Here is a 22,454-nt window from a genome sequence, read left to right as displayed (position 1 = left end):
AGAGGGTGAACTGACCTCAGAGTCTCCAGTTTACAGTCTGGACTCTGCAGAAAACCACTCAGCACCTTCACTCCTGAATCCTGCAGCTGGTTCTGACTCAGGTCCAGGAGTCTGAGGTGGGAGGGGTTGGACTTCAGAGCTGAGAGCAGCCAATCACAGCTGAGGTTTGACAAACTGCAGCTCCTCAAACTGAATAAAGAATAAATGTTGGTGTGAGTGGAGTTTTAATCACTATCTGAAATTTAAAAAAATATATATGAATGTCTATAACACTGTAATATTAATTAAACCAATCAGAAGCACAACAATAATACTGAAGTAATAAATCACCACAATAAAATATTTTATATCAACCTATTTAGTCATGTGACCACTGATCAGCTGTTCAAAATGTTGGAATTAATTTTGCCTCAAAGGTTCAGTGTGTAAAATCAGTCCAGATTTATTGCTGAAAGCTTCATATACAACCATCAATATAGTTTTAAGTCTTTGATTAGTAGAAAATAAAAGTCCTCTAGTTTTCCTGCCGTTAGAACGTTTTTTTCTAGAAACAGACATGAGGTCAAAGGTCGTGGCCATCTTGCACCGCCATGTTTGTAGGCGGCTGGTTGGGAAGATCAGTTTGAGAGACAGTTTTTCAACCTGATTAAAGAATCAATGTTTGATTTCTTCCATGTTGTAAAGTCATATGAGTCATTTCTCCCTGTTGATGATCCAGATGTGCAGCTGTTGGGATCACTGAGTCATTCCCTCAAACGAGTCATTGTGCCAGTGTGTTGTCAACACAATAACAACAGCAGTGAAGATGGAAAATAATCAGTGAGTCCTTTGTGTGCTTGTGGCTGTTTTTAGTCATCAGAGTCTCGTTACAAGTCAAACACATTCAAAGGACAAGATGAAGAAATACGACTGCACTATTAATCTGCCTCTAATATTTCTTCACAGGATCTTCTGCTCAGTCATGTGACCTTCATCACCAATCAACAACTTCCATTGAGCTCCAAAGTGACTGGAGACATTTTCCACACTTTCTTCCACCATCCAAAGTCTTTTCTGGCTGCAGATTGTTGACATGAAAATATCAACAACATCCACTTTGTCTAAGGTGAGTCTTTAATATCTGCTTCAAAGTCTTCACACTGAGCACCGTTACACACCAGTTGTCATCTGCTGACACACACTGTCCACCAGTAGAAAGCAGGAACTGACCTGAGAACTTCCAGTCTGCAGTTTGGACTCTGCAGTCCAGCACAGAGCAGCTTCACTCCAGGATCCTTCAGGGTGGTGCCACTCAGGTCCAGCAGTATGAGGTGGGAGGGGCTGGACTGCAGAGCTGAAGACACCACTGCACAGTGAAGCTCTGAGAGAAAACTGAATGAAGGAGAGCAGAGTGAGAAGTTGCTGCTTCCATCATCATCACCACCACCACCATCACCATCATCATCATCATCATCATCATCATCATTATCATCATCATCACCACCACCATCACCACCATCATCATCATCATCATCATCATCATCATCATCGTCATCACCATCATCATCATCACCATCACCACCATCATCATCATCATCATCATGAATGATTGAATATTTGATTTTGGTTGACAGTGTAAATTCAATCAATCTTGTGCAATCAACTGACAACAATGAGCAGGGGCAGGTCTCGCGTGATGCTGTGAGATTCTCGGACCGTCGGCGCAATCCAAAATGGCGACACCCTGTCAGTAGTAAACAAACTTTACCTGACTATTTTGCCGAATTACATATATTTATAAAATAGATTAAAAACTATAAGAGATAAGAAGCCTGGAGGACGAGGAGAGCTTAGCCGATCTGGAAAAATATCTGGACGACATCTTCGACCGAAGAGTTATGGGGAAGACGGGCAAGACGCCAACGCCAACGTCAACGCCGTCTTCCAAGCGAAGCCGTCCCGAAGACTCCCCCGGAACAATTTCACCACCCGGCAATTCCTCGATTGACATATTATTGTCGATCGAACAAAGGCTCTCCAGCGTTGATGCCAGGTTAAACTTAATGGAAACACTCCACAAGGAATTCCAGGCGATGCGCGAGTCGCTGGAATTCAGCCAGCAACAGGTTGTCTCACTAGCCGCAGAAAACAAGGAGCTGCGAGGGTCGGTTAAATCTCTCACTGAGGGAATGAGCCAACTCTCTAAAGACAATAAATACTTAAAAGAAACAGTCCTAGACCTCCAGGCGCGCAGCATGAGAGACAACCTGGTGTTCTCAGGGATCCCCGAAAAGGCGGAAGAAGACCCGGAGAAGACGGTAGCGGACTTCTTAACGAAGCATCTGAAGCTTCCTACGGAGACCGTCAAGAACATCACCTTCCACCGGGTACATCGTCTTGGAGGGAAGAAACCTGACAGCCGCCGGCCGAGACCCATCGTGGTAAAATTTGAACATTTCAAGCAAAAAATGCTGGTAAAGAGCCGAGGACGGGAACTTCGCGGAACCGATTTTGGAGTGAACGATCAATTTCCAAAGGAGATTCTGGATCGACGAAGAGTCCTCTTCCCGATCCGGAAAAGGTTCCTCGCTGAAGGCTCTAAAGCGGTTGTCGCGGTAGACAAACTGTTTGTCAACGGTCAGCTCTACCGCGATAGCAAGTCAACTCCGTGGTTGTACTAACCGTTCTCTCCACAGGCTTCAAGACAACAGGTAATATCGTATTAACGCAGCTTATGCCAATATTGTTGTCAATGATAATCACGTAAGCGCCATTTCAGTCAAAGTATGACTTTTCAGCTTCAAACTGACTCTCCCCCCTCAATATCCCTCCCCTCAAACTGCACTAATGTCTCTTCCTCACTTCTTTTCTCTCTGGTAACAATGTTCATCGTGACAGATTGCAACGATGTTTGTTTACATTGGCAGTTGTACGCGCGCACGCACGCACGCACACACACACGTAACACACACACTAACACATACACCACTCTAGGTCTATATAGTAAACATGACCTCCCTTAAGTTCGTCACTTGGAATGTGCGGGGTATAGGTACCAGGGACAAAAAATTTAAAATTCTCAACCATTTGAATTTTCTTGAAGCCGACATTGCCCTACTACAGGAAACTCACTTAACAAACACTACAGCACATAATCTAAAATCGACCCTTTTTCCAAACATCTACTCGGCGAGTTACAACTCGAAGCAGAGAGGTGTGGCTATCTTGATCAATAAGAGACTTAATTTCATTATAAATAGTACAATATCTGACCCTAATGGAAGATATATAATAATCAACACTAACATTGACAATAAAGATTACTGTATTGCTAGTATTTATGGCCCAAATGTGGATGATCCCTCTTTCTACCATGCCTTTTTCTTATCACTCTCTGCACATGTAAACACAACACTCATAGTAGGGGGTGACTTCAACCTAGTGTTAAACTCTGATATTGATAGATCCAACACCTCAGCTAGCCAACGACACTCATTAGCTGCAGACACATTAAAACAGTATATGAGTGATTTTGGTTTATCAGACCCTTGGCGTTCAAACCACCCAACTCACAGAGAGTACACCTTTTTCTCTTCTGTTCACCACTCATACTCACGCTTGGACTACTTTATCACCAGCAACTCACTCTTGGCAGATATCCGGGAAGCCCGGATCCACTCCATCACTATTAGTGATCATGCACCTGCCTCTATCTCCGTCTCTACAAAGGCACCTAGAGCACCGATCTGGAATTGGAGGCTGAACACGTCATTACTCATAGACTCAGATTTTATAAAATACTTTAATAGGGAGTGGACAATATTCCTACAAATTAACGACTTGCATGAAACTCCTGTACATGTTCTATGGGAAACAGCTAAAGCAGTAATGCGGGGCAAAATAATATCTTACTCATGCCACAAAAAAAAAAAGGAATTAGCTCTGGAGTCTGAATTAGTTAATAATATTAAAACATTAGAATCTTCATATGCCATCCAACAGGAAGAAGACATATGGAAAGAGTTATGCAAACTAAAAACGGAATTAGCCAAACTGACAGATAAAAAAAACAAGTTCCAAATGCAAAGATTACGCCTTGAAAACTTTGAATGCAATAATAACTCTAGCAAATTCTTAGCGAACCAGCTAAAGTCAAACAGAGAAAAAGCAACAATCTCCTCCATCAAAAACCTGGATGGCAAACTAACCCATAACCCAGAAGAAATTAACCAATGCTTCAGAGATTTCTACAAAAAATTATATTCCTCCGATAATAATCCTTCAGAAGTCTCAATAGATAACTTCCTTAATAGTATTGTGCTCCCTAAATTAAATCAGGAACAGGCTACTACAATGGACGCAGATCTCACTCAGGAGGAATTTGAAGAAGCCTTGGCACAAATGCCAGTAAATAAAGCCCCAGGACCTGATGGCTTCCCAGTAGAATTTTATAAGTCACTTTGGCCTACTATTGGTCCGACCTATAATAGAATGGCTAGAGAGATCCTAAATACTGGACTTCTCCCATCAAACATGAATTCTGCTAACATTAGCCTCATACTCAAACCGGACAAAGACCCATCGCTTCCGACTAGCTACCGACCAATATCATTAATCAATACCGATCTTAAAATTATTTGTAAAGCAATAGCTAGACGACTAGAAAAAATTACTCCATATATAATCCATCCTGACCAAACAGGGTTTATTAAAGGTAGAGATTCAACCTCCAACGTACGTAGATTTATCAATCTGATAGATTATACTAACGCCAACAATCTACAAACAACAATTGTTTCGCTAGATGCAGAAAAAGCATTTGACAGGGTCAATTGGAGTTTCTTATTCTCAACACTACAAAAATTTGGTTTCGGGAATTCATTTATATCCTGGATACGAACATTATACAGCTCTCCGTGCGCCTCAGTCAGAACGAACAGCCAGACCTCTCAAAGGTTTAATCTGCAACGAGGAACCAGACAGGGCTGTCCTCTCTCCCCTTCACTATTTGCAATGTTCATAGAACCTCTGGCAGCTGCAATTCTGCAAAATGATAATATCAAAGGAGTCCAAACTTCAACATCTGACCATAAAATAAGCTTATATGCCGATGACGTATTGTTATTTCTTCAAAATACACAATCCTCACTTACTGAAGTTATCAGCCTTATTGACAATTTCTCTTGTATTTCAGACTATTCAATAAATTGGGCAAAATCCACAGTGCTACCGCTTAATTGTAAATTTAAACGAACCATTCTAGCACCATTGCAAGCCGGTAACATACGATACTTAGGTATCAACTTCTCTCCCAACCTATCAGACTTAATACAACTCAATTTCATCCCGCTATTAAAGAAAATAGAAAATGATCTAATTCGATGGAGAAACTTACCCATATCTCTTTTAGAGAAAGTTGCAACAGTAAAAATGATGGTTTTACCTAAACTAAACTACCTTTTCTCAATGATTCCCTATCAACCTCCTGCTCAGTGGTTTAAAACCCTGAACTCAAACGTCACAATATTTCTATGGAAAAACAAACCACCCCGTATCAGTCTGAAGACGCTTCAAAAAGCGAAAGATGCTGGGGGACTAGAATTGCCAAACTTTTATTACTACTATATTGCCAACAGAATAAAGTATATTCATAAGTGGTTCAACCCTAGCCCACATGATGTATCCTGGCATGTCATAGAACAAGCCTATTGTGGTGATATTCAGTTAGCAGACTTGCCATTTATCAGCACACCAAAACACCACAGCTGCATGAAAAGCGTTAATATAAGTCACTCTCTGACGGCTTGGATGGAATTTCTGAAAATCACAGGTTCTTCCCTTCTCCCGTGCGGTCGTATGCCCATCTGGAACAATCCTGATTTACTACAAAATAAAAAAGCACTTAACTTCACACATTGGGCAGATAAAGGTATAACTCACGTAAATGTAGAATACATGCAAATTAAGTCCATAATTAAGAAAAAATTCAAACTTGAACACACACACATGGAGGTCTCTCCGGCTGTACAGTCGGTCCTTAATTTCTCACCTCCTAAACTACTTTCCAAGATATATAAAATCCTTACAAACACAGATCGCACTATTTCTATCCCCATTGTTAAGTGGGAAAGAGACCTGTCTCTCCAGCCCCACTCTAATTTCTGGAGAACAATTTGTCAGAACACCTTTTCACTGATAAAACAACCTAATCTACAATTAATACATTTTAAAGTACTCCACAGGATCCACGACACTGGACAGCGGATGTTTCAGATGGGCATGACCGCCTCTACCTGCTCACACTGCACAGTTAATGTTCCAGATAATTACTTACACGCTGTATGGCATTGCCCACCAGTAAATAAATTCTGGCACATAGTATGCAATGATCTATCAGCACAGGTCGGTTACACCATCACAGCCACTCCTTCTTTTTGTCTCTTAGGGGACCTCAGTGATATCACCTCAGATAAGGCAGAATCTCGCATGCTGATGACCTCCTTATCTATCGCTAAGAAAACAATCCTCACAAACTGGAAAACAAAACAACACCTGCACATTGCACAATATAGGAACTTACTGTTAGACCACACCTCCTTGGTAGGAATGTCTGCTTCATCCTATAACTAAGTAATAAACAATCAATAGCTGAGGCTGCTGGTTGATGTGGGCGGCCGTGGTCGTGCTGCCGCGGGCCGGGTGCGGTCTGGGGGGGGGGGGTGCTGGGCGTGGGGTGCTCGGCTGCCTTGCGGGTTGGTGGGGGGTCGGGGGTTGGGTGCCCCGGCGGGGGATGTCTTCCACGCGGGGGGCTGGGCCTGGTGGTTGGGGGGTGGTGCCACGGGGTGGGGGGCGGCGGTCCCTGGCTCTGGGCCGGGGGCCCTCCTGTTGGTGGGGGGACTGGTCCATCCCTGTGTCTGGGAACTGGCGCTGGATCGTACACGGTGGGGTCACATGCCTGGGGTGGGGCTGCGCGGCCGGCGGCTACCGCTCCTGTGTGCCCGGGTGGTGCCTTCTGCCCCACCTTCACCCTCCGTCTCCCTGGTCGCTGCCGCTGCCCCGGGGCCCTCGGGCGGTGGGGGGTGGCCCCCCTTTGGCTCCTGGATCCCTGTGGTGTCCCCGGCCCCGATGTCGCTGAGGGGGCGTCCTAACCGGGAGTCCTCCCTGGTCACATAATGGGTGTTTTTATTTTATTTTATTTTATTTTATTTTATTTTATTTTATTTTTATTTTATTTATTTATTTATTTATTTATTTATTTTTCCTTCTGTTTTGGGGATTTGTGTCTTGGGTGGTCGCTGCCTTCTGGCCGGGCACCGCGGGGGACTCGATATGGGCGGCGACCGGGTCCCTGGTGGGCCTCCCCCCGGTGCGGTCTCCTCGCCCTTGCATGGGGCACCGACTGCACCCTCGTTGGCGAGGACCTGGCCCCCACGCAGCCAACGACCCACTGACATTATCACTAGGGCTTTGGATGAGGGTCTCCATCGGCCGGCCACTGCTCCATCCGAGACCCTCTCCAATTTTAATAGCATTATAGACACTTAGGGCCTGGGGGGGGGGGGGGTTCGTGCACTGCGGCCACCGCCCTGCTCAGCAGCAGTGTGGTTGCCCCAGGGCCTTACCACCCTTCCATTTTAAACGCACTATAGTCCAACACACCAGCAAGTGCACATATACACACACTGACACTCCTACACACAGCGGGGTCGGCCTGCTAGTGGGGGCTGGACCCGACATCTTTCCCACCCTGGATGGGCCCTGTGCAGTCCAGTGCCCCCGAGGTGCGAGACCGGCTGGGCTTATGGGGACCTTGCCACTTGTGGCGGGGTCCCCCTTCCCCCAATCCCGGGACCGGGCCGCTGCCCGGGTGGTCCCCTTGCGCCGCTCGGGGGCGGGTGGGCGGCGACGACCTGAGACACGGGGGTCTGACAATGGTGGGCGGGGGCCCACGGATTGAGTATTTAATTTTATCTTTTTTAATTATTTATCTTCTTCTTTTACAGGGCACAGGGGGAACCAGGGGGGACTCTCGCTCGGGGGCCCGCTTTGCCGGCGTTGGGGGCGGGGGTGCGGCTGTGGCCCCGGGGGCCGGGGGGGGGCTGTCCCCTGGCGCCGGGGGGTCCCGGGGCGGTGGGGGTGGATGGGGGGTGTGGGGGGTGGAGGGGGCCGGTTGATGCGCCATACTGGGTCCGTAGGGGGGGGGCCTCTGGGTGCCCGGGCCTGCCTTGGGTACCGATCCTCCCGGTGGGTGAAGGGGCTGGGTCCTGTCATGGGGATGAGTCTGGTCTCGCTTGCCCTGGGGGGCCCCCGTCCAGGGGCCGGGCTCTGCTGCCTGTCCGCCCTGGGTGGTGTCCCTTCTCCTTGGGGTATCTGCCTCCATGTCATCCTGCCCTGGCTCCTCGTGGGGCGGGTGCCCTCCGGCCCGGGGGCCTGCTGCTCCGGGCCTCTTCCTGGCCGGCTTTGCGGCGGGTATGCCGTGTCCGGGGCCCCCCCCCCGGCTCGTCGCTGGCGTGGGGCGGTTGCGGCCTCGGAGACCGCACTAATTGGCAGCCTACTTCCAGTGACGTACTTAAACACACCCACTCCCACATTCAGGTACACACCCCACCACATCCATACACACACCACCACATCCATACACACACACACACACACACACACACACACACACACACACACGTATACACAGATGCAAACATGCACACACACACAAGTACACACACATGCAAATATACACACACACCCGCACACACGCACACACACACACAAATATTTACAAGCGCGGGTACACTGTTGTACACTATTGCATAGCTTATTGTCATATTTATCCATGAGTAGATTATTATCATCGTTATTATTACTATCAACATTATTATTACTATTATTACTATTAACGTTGCTATTATTATCATCGCTATTATTATTATCATCACTGTATGAACTCGCATGTATGTTTGTATGGGTATATATGCACTATCTGACAATTAGCTATGCATATTTACGATCTGTTTTGTTCTCTTTTAACACAATTGTATATTGTTGCCAGTTGCCTCCTCTACTCCTCTCTCTCTATCCCTCTCATCATCTCATCATCCCCCCCCGCCCCCCCCCACACTCATTTCCCCTCTCTACTCACCTCCCTATCTATCCCCCTCAGTCCGGTCATGGCCAGAATGTCACCAAGAACATTATAATAAAACCACTGAAGAGGTAGCTCCTGAAACCACCCACGTGGCTCACACTCTCAAGATCTACCTCTGAGAATAAAATCTGTCAGCCATCATAGACATTCAGAGACACTTCTGCTTGTCATTATGGCCGGACCGGACAAGGGGGGAAAAAAAAAAAATAAAATAAAAAAAAAAAGTGAGCCACCAACAGAAAAAGTTCAAATACAATCTCCAACACAAATGAAACCACTCTGCAAACAACAACCTCATAAAAATAACCTTTCCAAAATAAAACTTTCAACCACCGACTTTCTTTTAAAAGAAAACTTTCTACCCCCTCTCTTTACATCAAGCTCAGTGCCCCTCCATGTCAGACCAACAGAGGACTGTGATCAATCATCAACTGATATTCATCACACGGTCTGTGTCCCCATCTATAGGCATAGTGGTGTCACTGCACATCAGCAAACGCACAAAGCAGAGATTTTGTTTCATCAATGACTGGATTGGAATACTTTTATTAAAAAATAAAAATAAAAAAAAGATTGCAAAAATTAAAAATTTCAAAAGTTCACTAATTTAATCTGTGTGTGTGTGTGTGTGTGTGTGTGTGTGTGTGTGTGTGTGTGTGTGTGTGGAGGGGGGTCGGGGGGTCAGGGCACTGAATTCATGCATCCAGGAATTTGTGCAAGAAAACACCTGCATTCCGACTTTAACATGAAAACTCATTGAACACAGTGAGATGTCTTTTTTTTTTCATTGCTGCATTGTGCTTCCCTCGCTGAGCTGAGCGCATTGCCAGCCTAAACGGTGCAAGTTTCATTCTCTGCTGAAATACAGCTAGGAAACATCTCTCCCCTTCCCTCTGAGTACACTTTAGGCTCCCCCATAAGGACACACATGCAATTAAACTTTAACATGAAAAGTCATTCAACACTGTGGGACGTAATTTTTTCTTATTGAAGCAAAGTGCTTCTCTCGCTGAACTGTGCACTCTGCAGGCATCAGCAGTGTGTTACGGCCACCGGCCGTCTCTCCTCCTCCTTCTGTCCCATTTAGCTTCTCCCTTTCTTGAATCATGCAAATCCTGGAGTACCCTCGCCACTCACCGATTGGTGCCCTTCTTGTCCTTCCTGCTGTTCTTTCAGATTCCATTCATTATGTGTTGCAAAACTGCTGGAAAACATCTGTTCTTGTGTTCACGAGCAGAGTTTTGGCTCTTGTACAAGAAAACACCTTCATACGCGTGTCTTTTCTAATGCCGTTGAGTGTTATTAAAGGAGTAGCATTGATTTTGAACAACTTGAAAGCCATTCTGCTTTGAAAACAACTGGAAAACCTTTTCTATGATGTTCCTCAGCTGAATTAAGGCATCTATGTAAGTACACCCCTGCATCCAGATTTTAACATGAAAACTCATTCAAACACTGAGATTTCTTATTCTTTTTTTTTTTTTTTCCGTCACAGGCTTATCTCGCTGAGTTGAGAGGTTTCTAAGAAGCAGCAGGGAGTGATTTCTGTGCTCCCTTACTCTTAAAGAACTTCATTCTCCCTTTTTCTGAGCTGCAACAGCTGCACGCAACTGTACATAGCTGTACACTTGAACACTCATTCAAACACATGAGTCTAGAGGAACAAACAAAACAAAACAAAGATTCAAATGTGACTGACAATACACCAGTTACAAGCATACATCAAGCAACAGAATACGCACAGTGCCCCTCCATCTCAGACCAAAGGAGGATTGTGATCAATCATCAACTGATATTCATCACACGGTCTGTGTCCCCATCTAGAGGCATAATGGTGTCACTGCAGCAGCAAACACATAAAGCACAAATCAACCACCCAAATGAATCCACACAACAGAAACAAGACGACGCTGAAGTTGGCACCACATTCGCCACGGTGCTTCCGCGTTGCTTCTTAGGTTTCGATTCCAACTTAAAAAAAAAGAAAGAAAATCCGCAATTTAACCGCTAGATGGCTGTGCTTATCCCAACACTTTTCAAACTATAAAATTCAGCAAATCATTATGTCTATGTTGAGGTGGATGTTTTTTTTTTCCAAAATTATACAGTAAAAATGGACATGTGAGGTATCATTTGAAAAGCATGGAAACTCTACTATCACAGTCAGTTGACATATTTCACAGGAAGTCATTGTTGGCCTTTTGGGGGGGACTCCAAAGTAGACAACTTTGCCATTAACAATATGATAGTTTTAATTTTTTCAGGTGGATTATTTCAAAAACTATATAGTAGAAATGTACATGTGAGATGTCATTGTAAAGCATAGGAGCTCTACTATCACATCAACATATTTTATGGAAAATCATTTTTGGCCTTTTGGGGGGACTCCAAAGTTGACAACTTTGCCATTGACATCACTGTATTTTTCATTCTAATGTATCCTTTCTATTCTTCTCAGACAGGTGATGCTCATCCAGTGATTAAGTCTGCCAGATCCATGATTGGTCATCCTGCACACCGATCGCATTATATATTGCCAAAGCACAGTTACTTTTTCATGCTTGATGAAGGTCCCATGACATTAAATTGGCGAAGTGCAACACGTTGAGCTGGAGTTTCTCTTATTATTTGGAGATCCAAGGTCGGCAACCTCCTCCTACGTACCTGTGTGGACGGGTGTGCTGAGCTTTTCTCCTACCAGATTCCACAGTAGAAATGGACATGTGAGATATCGTTGTAAATTTCATTGGAAAACATATCAATGTCCCCTTTCTGAAGTGAATTTGTTAATCATTAATATTGTTGTCTTATTTCAATCCTAAAATCAAATATTTTTTTGGATGATGCAGTTTTTTTTATGATTGTTCAGGCAATATTTCTCCGAGCACCCTCAAAACAAGCCCAAAATACTGGCTGAAAAAGGCTGAAATTGCTGCATTATGTCTTAGCCCACACTTGTCTTGGCAATGGCAAAGTCAATAAAGTCAAGTAAATGCTTTATTTTGATTGAAAGCTTATTGTGTTGTTAACATATTCTGAACAAATCACTCACTTTATCAATTAATTACACTATCTGGTTGGCCTTGCAGTTGGAGGAGATGGAGGAGGAGGAGGACTAGAAGAGAAAGATGAGGAGCAAGGGGAGGGAGGTACTGGTGAAAGTAGGAGAGGAACGGTCATTGGTGTTTCCCCGACACCCAGTAGGGGTGGGGTTCCAAACTTACAGTACTATACACTAACTATGCAGTGCACATGTCCATGTGTACTGTATAGTTTTTGAAATAATCCACCTGAAAAATGAAAACTATCATAATGTCACTGGTAAAGTCGTCAAATTTGGAGTCCCCCCCAAAAGGCCAAAAATGATTTCCCGTGAAATATGTCAACTCATTATAAAAGTTGAGCTCTCATGCTTTACAATGATGCCTCACATGTCCATTTCTACTGTATAATTTTGGAAATAACCCACCTGAAAAACTGGAAAAATACTGTGACGTCAATAACAAAGTTTTCCATTTTGGAGTCCCCCCCAAAAGGCCAAAAATGATTTCCCGTGATGATAGCAGAGCTCCCATGCTATCCCAATGATACCTCACATCATTTCTACTGTATAATTTAGTCAAAAATCCACCTCATCATAGACATAATAATTTGCTGAATTTTACGTTGAAAATATTTGGGATAAGCACAGCCATCTAGCGGTCAAATTGAGGATTTTTTTTTTAAAGGTGGAATCGAAACCTTAGAAGCAACTCCTTATGAGACAAAAAACCCACACAACGAAAAAACCCGCTAAAGCATACTCAACTGATAGCAAACGTAGTAACAAAAAAGAAAGCCAAACAGCTTCTTACAGCTCACCAACAAAATGGCACCCAAACGTCAATCTGGACCATCTCTCTGAGCATGACCAAGAAGTTGTACGGCAGATGCTCTATGAGGAACCGGATGTGTTTGCACGTGAGGAGGAAGATATCGGATGCCTTCCCGGTTTTACAATTAAAAATCCACACCACAGACAGTGTTCCCGTTCAGAGCACCTAACACTCTCAGAAATAGGGGTACAGTACAGGTCCATTTCTGTCCCCCAAGGTACAATCTACACTAATGTACCCCCTTTGTCTAATTATTGGTCCTCAAGGTTGCTGTATGTACCCTTTTGTGGGACAAAAAGGTACATATATGATCCCAAGCAGTGAAAGGTACATATAAGTACTGTTTACTCTAAATATCAGGGTACAATATCAGGAGACAGCCTGTGTTAAATACAAAACCTGCAAATATTAATATAATATTCTCTAAGATTAATTTTACTCATACATGTCAAGGTTTTCATGTCTCCTTTTTATTGAAGCTATATTTTAACTTTAAAGCTACATTTGAATAGCCTTGAAATAAAAGAAATACACGTTTTTGAGTGTATTTGTAGATGTGAATAAGGTTGATACAACTATCCAGTCATTGTGTATTTCTTTATAATGTTTAATTTGAAGAAAATTAAAAACACATTTTGCGGTCAAGCGTAAAACCAGTCCGTCTACAGCCTGGCAGACAGGTAAAATGTTCTACATAAGCCTATAACCTGACAGACAAAGTGCAGGTCCAACACCCATTGTAACGGCAGCCCAATGAGGTAGATTTAAAGGGCACCTATGATGCTATTCCACTTTTCTGAGCTTTAAAAACTGTTACAATGTTGAACCCGTTCGTCAAACGATCTCGATTTCGTCAAATAATGACGTTCATGCGTTTGAACGTGAGCCCTGCAAATTGTTGGGCATGGTTCTAAACGCTCTGTTCACTGAGATTTTTTCAACACTGGGCACGGAATGACGCCATTGTGTGCCGAATCTCCTTTCATGGCCAAGCTCCGGCACACTCTCGGACTGGTTCCGCCCTCCCCTGCTCTGCCCCGGAAGTGATTCCACAATGCGCTGCTCCAAGAAAAAAAAATTTTGGTGTCAGGGAAATTAAAAAATACAAAATAAAAAATACCGAGCGACTACTGAAGCACCAAGGAGCACAACCGTCGGAGTGGAACGAACAGAGAAAATGTTGGAGGTTTGTTCAGCCTAATGCGGATGTGATGGAACACCAGTCTGCAGCCAGACCCCTCTCGTCCGGTCGGCAACGGGAGTGAGATGGGCTCGACTTCCTACTTTGTGCTTGGTGTGGACGTAAGTTGTGCAGATATTCTTGTCTAATAATAAACGACTCTATGACTGAAGTGATCGTTTCAGCGTACATATTTTCTGTGCTCGGACAGTGTTTTGATACATGTCAACAGTATGAAACAAAATCATTCTAAGCCCGATTAAAATGTCTCGCAAAAATACAAAACAAAAACACGGTCAGTACACAAAGTAAAATGTATTTCTGGGGACACGGAAGGCACAAAAAACGTCCAGGGACTTTCGGTCCGCCTTGCGGCCGTAACTAAGCCCGTGCTGGGTCCATAAGAAGCTGGATTAGCCGCTAAACAGCTGCTCAAGAGTGAAGCCTTCACGACAGTAAGTGTTTAAATTGTGCCTGTTTCGTAAAGTTTGACGTTTCCTTTTCACTCCCGCACCGGCAAACTGAGGAAGTGAGGCTCAGCAGCGACGAAGAGTGTGACCCCGGGCGGGGGCGTACACCGGCAAGGCTGGGGTGGAGTGAAGTGAAACAGAGCGTTTTTAGCGGGACACAGTGAATACGAGGAAACGAGCCGCGAGATACGCAAATCTAAAAAGCTTTCAGCGCGGAAAATCGTGCGTTGCTGCTCTGGAGGGGCAAGATTTCAAATACAAAAGCCCGAAAATTAGTATAATAGGTGACCTTTAAGATGAGGATTTCAAAGTAAAGTACATCATAGTTAATTTAATCTGACTCCATTTAAAAAGAGACTTTACTTTTATACATTGATTGAACAAAAGACTTGATTAATAATTAAGAATATAGACTCAATAATAATTAAATACTAATGATCTGACTGTAATCTCCAGTTCAGGGGTGGTTTATATAAATTAACAAAACTATTGAGTTTGTTCATTAAACATGGAAGAATAGACTGATGTCTGGGTTGGAGAATTCAGAGGTTATTGAACATGATACCCAATCTTATCTGTCCAACTCAGAGGTTAAGGGTTTGAATAATGTCCAGTGAAACTTACCATATAACTAAGGTCATTGGGATTCTGTTTAATCCCTATCTTAGTTCAGTGATGGCAGATATAGACAAATCATTCAGTGACCTTCTTAACATGGAGGAACACCCCATGCACTAGACCAAACAAACAAACAAATGGTTTCAATGGACTGGTTAATTCTTCTCTCGTGGCCGCCAGCTCCACTGCCTTAGTGCTGGAGATGCCCGCTCAGGGGCGCCGCCAGGAATTTTGGGCCCCCTTCAAAAAAAACAAAACAAATGGGCCTCCTTTGCACTGCGCTTGTCAAAAGCTTCACATCACTCAAAAACACAGTATAGTTCAATAATAGTGCTTGAGTCCATCTTTGACAGTGTCAATGTATTTTTATTGTGAATTCTCCACAAAGCAAACTCTTAACATTTATGAATGATTCATGGAAAAAACACTTGATGTCTCTCGGACAAAGTTGAGCTTTGACCTTAATAGACTTGCACTGCATTAGGGTTTAGCGATAAGGCTGGAATTAGAGTGAGGGTTTTGGGGTTCCTCATGGGCTGGAAAACCCAAATTTGGCGTGGGTGTGTCCTGGAGGATCCTGATGAACCTGAAAGTGGCCCCATGTCTCTCGGACAAAGTTGACCTTGGACCCTCATAGACTTGTATGGCATTGGGGTTAGCGATAAGCGATATAACCTGGTGAGTTTAAGACTTAGTGACTCTACGTGCATAAATGTATGGGGTACCCCGTCCTTACTTTGTTCCAACCCACCCTCCACAAACCTGGCTATCCAGTGCCAAAGTCAAAGTGAGAGAGAGAACAAGGAAGGAGGGGGGCCTTTAAACTGTGACGCCGCTGCTGATTGGCTCGTTGGTCGGTTGAATGAGCCAATTCTAGAGCTCCCCTCGGAGTCCACAGGTGGCAGCTAATCTTCTTGATCACAAGCACCACCTGCCATTCTGCATTCCCCAGCTCGCCCCGTAGCCTCTAGGTGGCGCCAATCTTGTACTTCCTTGAGGACATAAGGAGAAAAGAAGAGGAAAACAAAGAAAGGAGCCTCTGGACATGTAACATGTAAGACTTATCGCTAACCCTAATGCCATACAAGTCTATGGGGTGAAATTTCAACTTTGTCCTACAGATATGGGGCCACCTGCTTTTTCATCAGGAGCCCCCAAGAAGCATCCACGCCAAATTTGGGGCTTCTAGTACTTGAGGAACCCCGAAACCCTAACCCTAATTTCAGATAACCCTAACCCTAACCCTAGTTTCAGCCTTATCGTTAAAAAAAATATATATACATATATGTATATATCTTTATTAAATTCACAAACATTAGAATTTACACATAACAGGAGGCAAATGACACTTGGCGTCATACCGCCATACCCACAGCGGAGGTGGAGAGCTGCTGACGTCACTTTCCTGCGCCGCGCGCTTACTTTGAGATTGCGATTTCGTTTTCGAGTTGTGGTAACTCTTGTGCAGGGCAGGACCACGAAAATTAAAAAGCAAAGCTCTCAGTTTTCTTTTTGATTGTGTCATAAAAGGTGCGACACGAATAAGAAAATGAAAATGCATATAGCAATATTTATTAATGATTTTAATTATGAGTCAAATAATGCAGCTTTGTTCTTAAAATGAAAAAGCATTCTGCTATTGCTTTTTCATTTTTGAAATTTACATTTCATATTGAATTTTGGTAACTCTTTGCTGGTGCATGTTTTGAAAATTAAATCTCAAATGTGTTTTCCTTCATTTGAATTGAGTACAAGAATGAGCAGTCTTGAAGAAGAAAATGAAAATGCAGATTGAATGACTTATTAACCATTTTAATTATGAGTCAAATAATGCAGCTTCGTTCTTAAAATGAAAAAGCATTTCTGTTATTATATTCTTATTTTAATTTGGATTATGGTAACTGCTTCCATATAAAACAAATACATCCATAAATATATACAATGTGAGAATTGTTTCTTCCAAGAGCTGTACTTCAACCCATGACCATCGATAAAAGTGTACACATCTAATCGTAAACAATCTGCTGCAACCTGAATTTCCACTTCTGTGTCTATAAACCAGTCACAGCTTGACTGATGGCTCTGAAGAAGCAGTTTCCATCAGCCTCTAAATTCTCATTTGTACACGGCGAACCTAATGGGCCTTTGCAATCAGAAATTGGAAAACTTGCACAGTCCAAATGAATCTTCAAGTTTTTGCAAAGGTCTAAACAAACATCAACATCAAGGGGAGAGAAGTTACACTCTTCATTGGTCACAGCACTGACAAACTCTACGTCAGAATTATCCATGTCAAAGTGAGGAGTTTTGCTCTTCTGAAGTGACTCACTGTTGCCAGCTGGTGCTGGAATTTTAAACCGTGACCATGCAGAACCTTGGCTAATCTAATACCAGTGCCATGATCTGCCACTGCATCTTCACTAGTACTAACTGATGATGGATCACAAATCACATGTGCGAGGCGTAGAACGAGCGGAGCAGTCAGAGGCAACAGAAGAAGAAAGAAAAGCCTCCTCAGCTTAGTTGATCTTCTGTGTTGCCTCCTAGACGGTGCTGGCCTCCTCTGGCTTGGTGCTGGCAACCACGGGAGCCACAGGAACCACGGGCACAGCTCTGGTCATCTGTGGCGTCGCCTCCACCTGATTAAAATAAGAAAGATGTGATTTTATGCCAATAAACATAGAAAGGAAAACACTAGGCTTTACACGATCACGATTTTTGTGCCGATCACCGATCAGTGAGTTTAAATAAACCGATCACCGATCACCGATCCGATCACGTTAGGGGCAATAAATACTTGTTTCTGTACACCCCTTGCCTTCTCAGGAGCACCGTCTAAAGTTGTTTGCTTTAGCATCCGTTTCAGAGTGTGCTTTTCTTTTTCTTTCTCTGCGCTGCGTTTCTTGAACTCGACATGCTCCTCCGTGTGTATCTTTTCCAAGTGCCTGATTAAATTTGTGGTGTTGAAATTTTTTGCCAAAGTTCCCCTGCGAGGTACTGTAGCGTTGCATATATTGCAGATTCAAAGAAACTTTATTGTCCGTCACATAGCGACAGTACTCAAAACAGGAAGAGGCACGAAGACGAAAATGAAGGTTTTTGAATCATGAATCATTAGCTCTCGGTGTTATGCCCCGGCCTAGGGGGAACCGGGACACAACATAAAGGCTCCCCCCCCTTCTCCCAGCTCTCAAATTAGACAAAGGTGCTTCGTCCACAGGATGGTTTTTATTAAACGTCACCATCATTGCACTGGCGTCAGGGAGGGCATGGCCAAAACAACAAACAAAATGGCTCTCTTATGGATCTTACCTATGAAGAAAACAATCAAATAAATGACAGTCAAACTAACCTCCTTAACTAAAACACAGGAGAAAAGGGTCACAACACAAATGGCTTCCCTCCCCTACGGGCTACGTGGACACAAAGGGAACTGAAATAGATTACAAAACAGAATTGATGGCTGAACACAGAATGCTGCTGCTGCGGCACATGGCCTCTGGTTGGGAGCTGGGAGAAGGACAAAGAGACCGAGGTGTTGAAGTCCTCCTCCTTAAATATTGGCACCAGCCAATCACCTTTCCGCACCTGGAACAAGCAAAAAAAAGGGAACACAGGATCTACTGCGCCATCTAGTGCCCAAACGGACACACAGCACACAAAAGGAACTGAAAACAATGTAAACCCAAATCTATAGATTTACATAACACTCGGATACAAACAAATAAACATGTCGATGCTGTGAAACTACTTTGGAGGAAATGAGACAGATTAAAAAAGTTTCAACACGACCATGACGTCATTGATCGGTGATTCATGACATGACGCCCGATCATGAACGTTTCAAAAAATGCCAAATATCGGCCGATCCGATACAGCCGATAAGATCGGTGTAAAGCCTAGAAAACACACACAGGTGATGAAGTGGAAATGAATAAGTACAAACCTGCTGCACTGCTGTGACATTGCTGGAGGCAGACTCAGTCATGTGGACAGTTGAACGTGTTGCCCACACCTGCAAATACAAAAACACAAAGTAACGTTTAAAGAACTGCATTTATTGTCCTATCACAAAGATGCACACAATGAAATACACATATCCCAAATACCAACATGTCACTTGTTTGTTTTGGTTTTTGAGGCAACGCGTGCTGATCGACGTCTCAGGCTGGACATCTGGAAGAACATAAAGAAATTAATTCATAAACAAAGTAACACACTAATTAAACTGTACATGTACTGTACATATGTGATCTTGTGTTGATAATAGGGCTGGGGCGATACGGCTAACCCACGATTCGATACTGTGACGATATTTGGCCCACGATAATGACAACATCACGACACACGATATCTTCGATATCTTTGAAATTTTGCAGACGATATGTGACTGAAAAAGAAAAAAATACCCATAAAAAGGAAAATGCCTGTGATCTTGCATTTATTCCAAAACTTTGTATCATGTACAAACAAACATGCACTGCACAAGCAAACATATTAAAGTGCATGAACATTAATAACTTTCATGTAAACAAGGACAGTGCTTTCTGGTAATGTAAAGTCAGTAGCAACTTGTTTTATCTCAACTTGGGGACTTGGGATATACAAACCGACGGGAAGATGAAAGAGGGAAAAAAATCCTTTCACTGCCCCGATTCTGAAAATCAATAAAAAATGATGCAGACAAAATAAATAAATAAATAACCGCGTCCCCAAAATATACGGGACAAAGTGAAGTGCGTCCCCCATCAGTTCATTACGGGACAGGCTTTTTAGTTGCCAAATATGGGACAATCGCGTATTTTACGGGAGGGTTGGCAACCCTATCTAGACCACAGACGGAAATTAAATGAGGTTTTGTCATTTTCCATAAAAAACGGGACAAATTGTGTCCCGGGAGAGATTTTATCTTTCCCGGGACAGGTGGACAGGTGGTGTTTGGAAAAAAATATTGATATTTGCCGTCAGTGTATCGATTATTTATTGCGACAGAAAGCACAACAATATTTTGCAATATTGATTTTTTTTTTCACCCACCCCTAGTTGATAAGTGTATGAATAACTGTGTGAATGTTACCGTGGCAGCTGGGGAAACCCTGCCAGATGACTCCACGACGGTCTCCATGTGGTCCAGCAGCACAGCCTCACTGAACCACACGGGATTGGACTGGATGTCTGTGTGAAATGCAGTCTCAACAGCTGTTGGTACTGTCTATAAAAAAAAGAGGAGAGGAAATCAGAGTCAACTTAGGATAAGTGTTCATTTTTAAAATAAAAAGTTGCACAGTTTGACAAATACACGATTGGGGGGAAAAAAAAAAAAGAGGGATGAACAGGTTACCTCAACCTCCTGTCCAACAAGAGTCCATTCAGGAGCAGGTCCATACACTGGCATGTGGACAGGACCTGTCACAACCACTCTGGGAGACACCCTGGGCGATGATTGGTTGTGGCACAACACCCCTGGCCTAGGTGAAGGGGGTGCGAGCTGATGGAGCATGCAGCATGCAGACGCTCCACCAAAATCAGTCCTGAGGTGCACCTAAACAGAAAACAACATGTTAACACATATTTGTCATATCAAATGAAGAGCAAGTAAGGCTGAAGAAGGCAAAACTTACACCATCATAACACCACCATGTACAGCTGACGAAGGGGGAGGTGATCGGCCATATACGCAAATGTTAAACCTGGAGGAAGTGTCACATAATCAATTATGTAATCACACAATTCTAAGAAATGTCTGTTAGCACAGTGTCACTGAAGAGAAAAAAATACAACAAAAATATGTATTTTACACACCCATGCGTGCAGCAACACGATGATATACTTGACGTAGCGCTGTTTGTAGTTCTGGCTTGACAGTCAGGCGAGGTGGAAAGTCAAGCACAAACACCTACAAAATAGTTGTATAAAAAAACAAAAAAACAAAAAAACAAACAAACATAAAAATGCAAAATAAATTCATGAATATTCTTGTTATTGAACTATGGATCATGGAATTACTTGATATTGATAAAACAAAGTGGCGATGACATTCATGTGTTCAAATTTGTTTGTCACAGCAGATAAACAAACCTTGGGCCAGCGGTCCAACGCAGTTGCCAGTAGCGCAGCAAAATCCTGGGCGGAGTCTGTTACAAGCTTACAACCTTCTTGTCTGGTTGCTGGGCCTTAAGAACGAACTTGCACTGTTTTGTCAGTCAGGAGCAAAACGGGCCATCTTCGCACCCAGGTCGCTGACCAGTACCGCGCCCTGTGTAAATTGACAAAAAAGAAAAATCTAAATATGTTTTTGTAAGATTTATTTGGAATACAACATAACAACACAGGCAGAACATGAAATCATGAACGTGGAAGTACTCACGACGTTCAAAGTCCTTCCGAGGTGGAAAAGGTGTCCAATCCCGTTTTTGCTCCAGGCGTCGTTTCATGGCCAGAGAGCGACGGAATGCCTTGGTGTTCGGCATCTGAACAATGAAATGAAAGATTGTGTCATTTTCAATGAAGGACAATGACAACACAAGTTTACAGAAAAAAGTGATGTTTTCTCACACACGACATCAAAACACAGAAAGGTTTCTGTACCTTTGCAGCTGGAGACGATGAGCTTAAATCAATAAAGCAAAAGAAAATGTGTATGTGTACTCTTGGACCCTAACCCTAATGCCATACAAGTCTATGGGGTGAAATTTCAACTTTGTCCTACAGATATGGGGCCACTTGCTTTTTCATCAGGAGCCCCCAAGAAGCACCCACGCCAAATTTGGGGCTTCTAGTACTTGAGGAACCCCGAAACCCTAACCCTAATTTCAGCTAACCCTAACCCTAGTTTCAGCCTTATTGTTAACCCTAATTCAATGCAAGTCTATGGGGTGAATTTTCAACTTTGTCCTAGAGACATGGGGCCACTTGCTTTTTCATCAGGAGCCCCCAAGAAGCGCCCACGCCAAATTTGGGGCTTCTAGTACTTGAGGAACCCCCGAAACCCTAACCCTAATTTCAGCTAACCCTAACCCTAACCCTAACCCTAGTTTCAGCCTTATTGTTAACCCTAATTCAATGCAAGTCTATGGGGTGAATTTTCAACTTTGTCCTAGAGACATGGGGCCACTTGCTTTTTCATCAGGAGCCCCCAAGAAGCGCCCACGCCAAATTTGGGGCTTCTAGTACTTGAGGAACCCCGAAAC

The 22,454-nt window shown here is 43.6% G+C and overlaps 1 protein-coding gene across 1 annotated transcript in view; it reads right to left on the bottom strand.

Annotated features, from left to right (window-relative positions):
• LOC142895699 (NACHT, LRR and PYD domains-containing protein 14-like) overlaps nucleotides 1-22,454 on the bottom strand; it is a 111,160-nt gene that overhangs the window by 2,471 nt on the left and 86,235 nt on the right. Inside the window, exons 2-3 of the mRNA XM_076036917.1 lie at nucleotides 1,210-1,678; nucleotides 16-189 (exon numbers count right to left, since the gene is read on the bottom strand). Coding sequence (XP_075893032.1) covers nucleotides 16-189; nucleotides 1,210-1,678 — 643 coding nt within the window. The remainder of the gene's footprint in view (nucleotides 1-15; nucleotides 190-1,209; nucleotides 1,679-22,454) is intronic.

This window comes from Nelusetta ayraudi, unplaced genomic scaffold (assembly GCF_046127955.1).
Source record: "Nelusetta ayraudi isolate G7.1 ecotype Tasmania unplaced genomic scaffold, CSIRO-AGI_Nayr_v1 ptg000050l, whole genome shotgun sequence".
Lineage (NCBI taxonomy): Eukaryota > Metazoa > Chordata > Actinopteri > Tetraodontiformes > Monacanthidae > Nelusetta > Nelusetta ayraudi.
The sequence above is the reverse complement of the archived record's forward strand: the minus strand, read 5'-3'. Positions and strand labels throughout refer to the sequence as shown.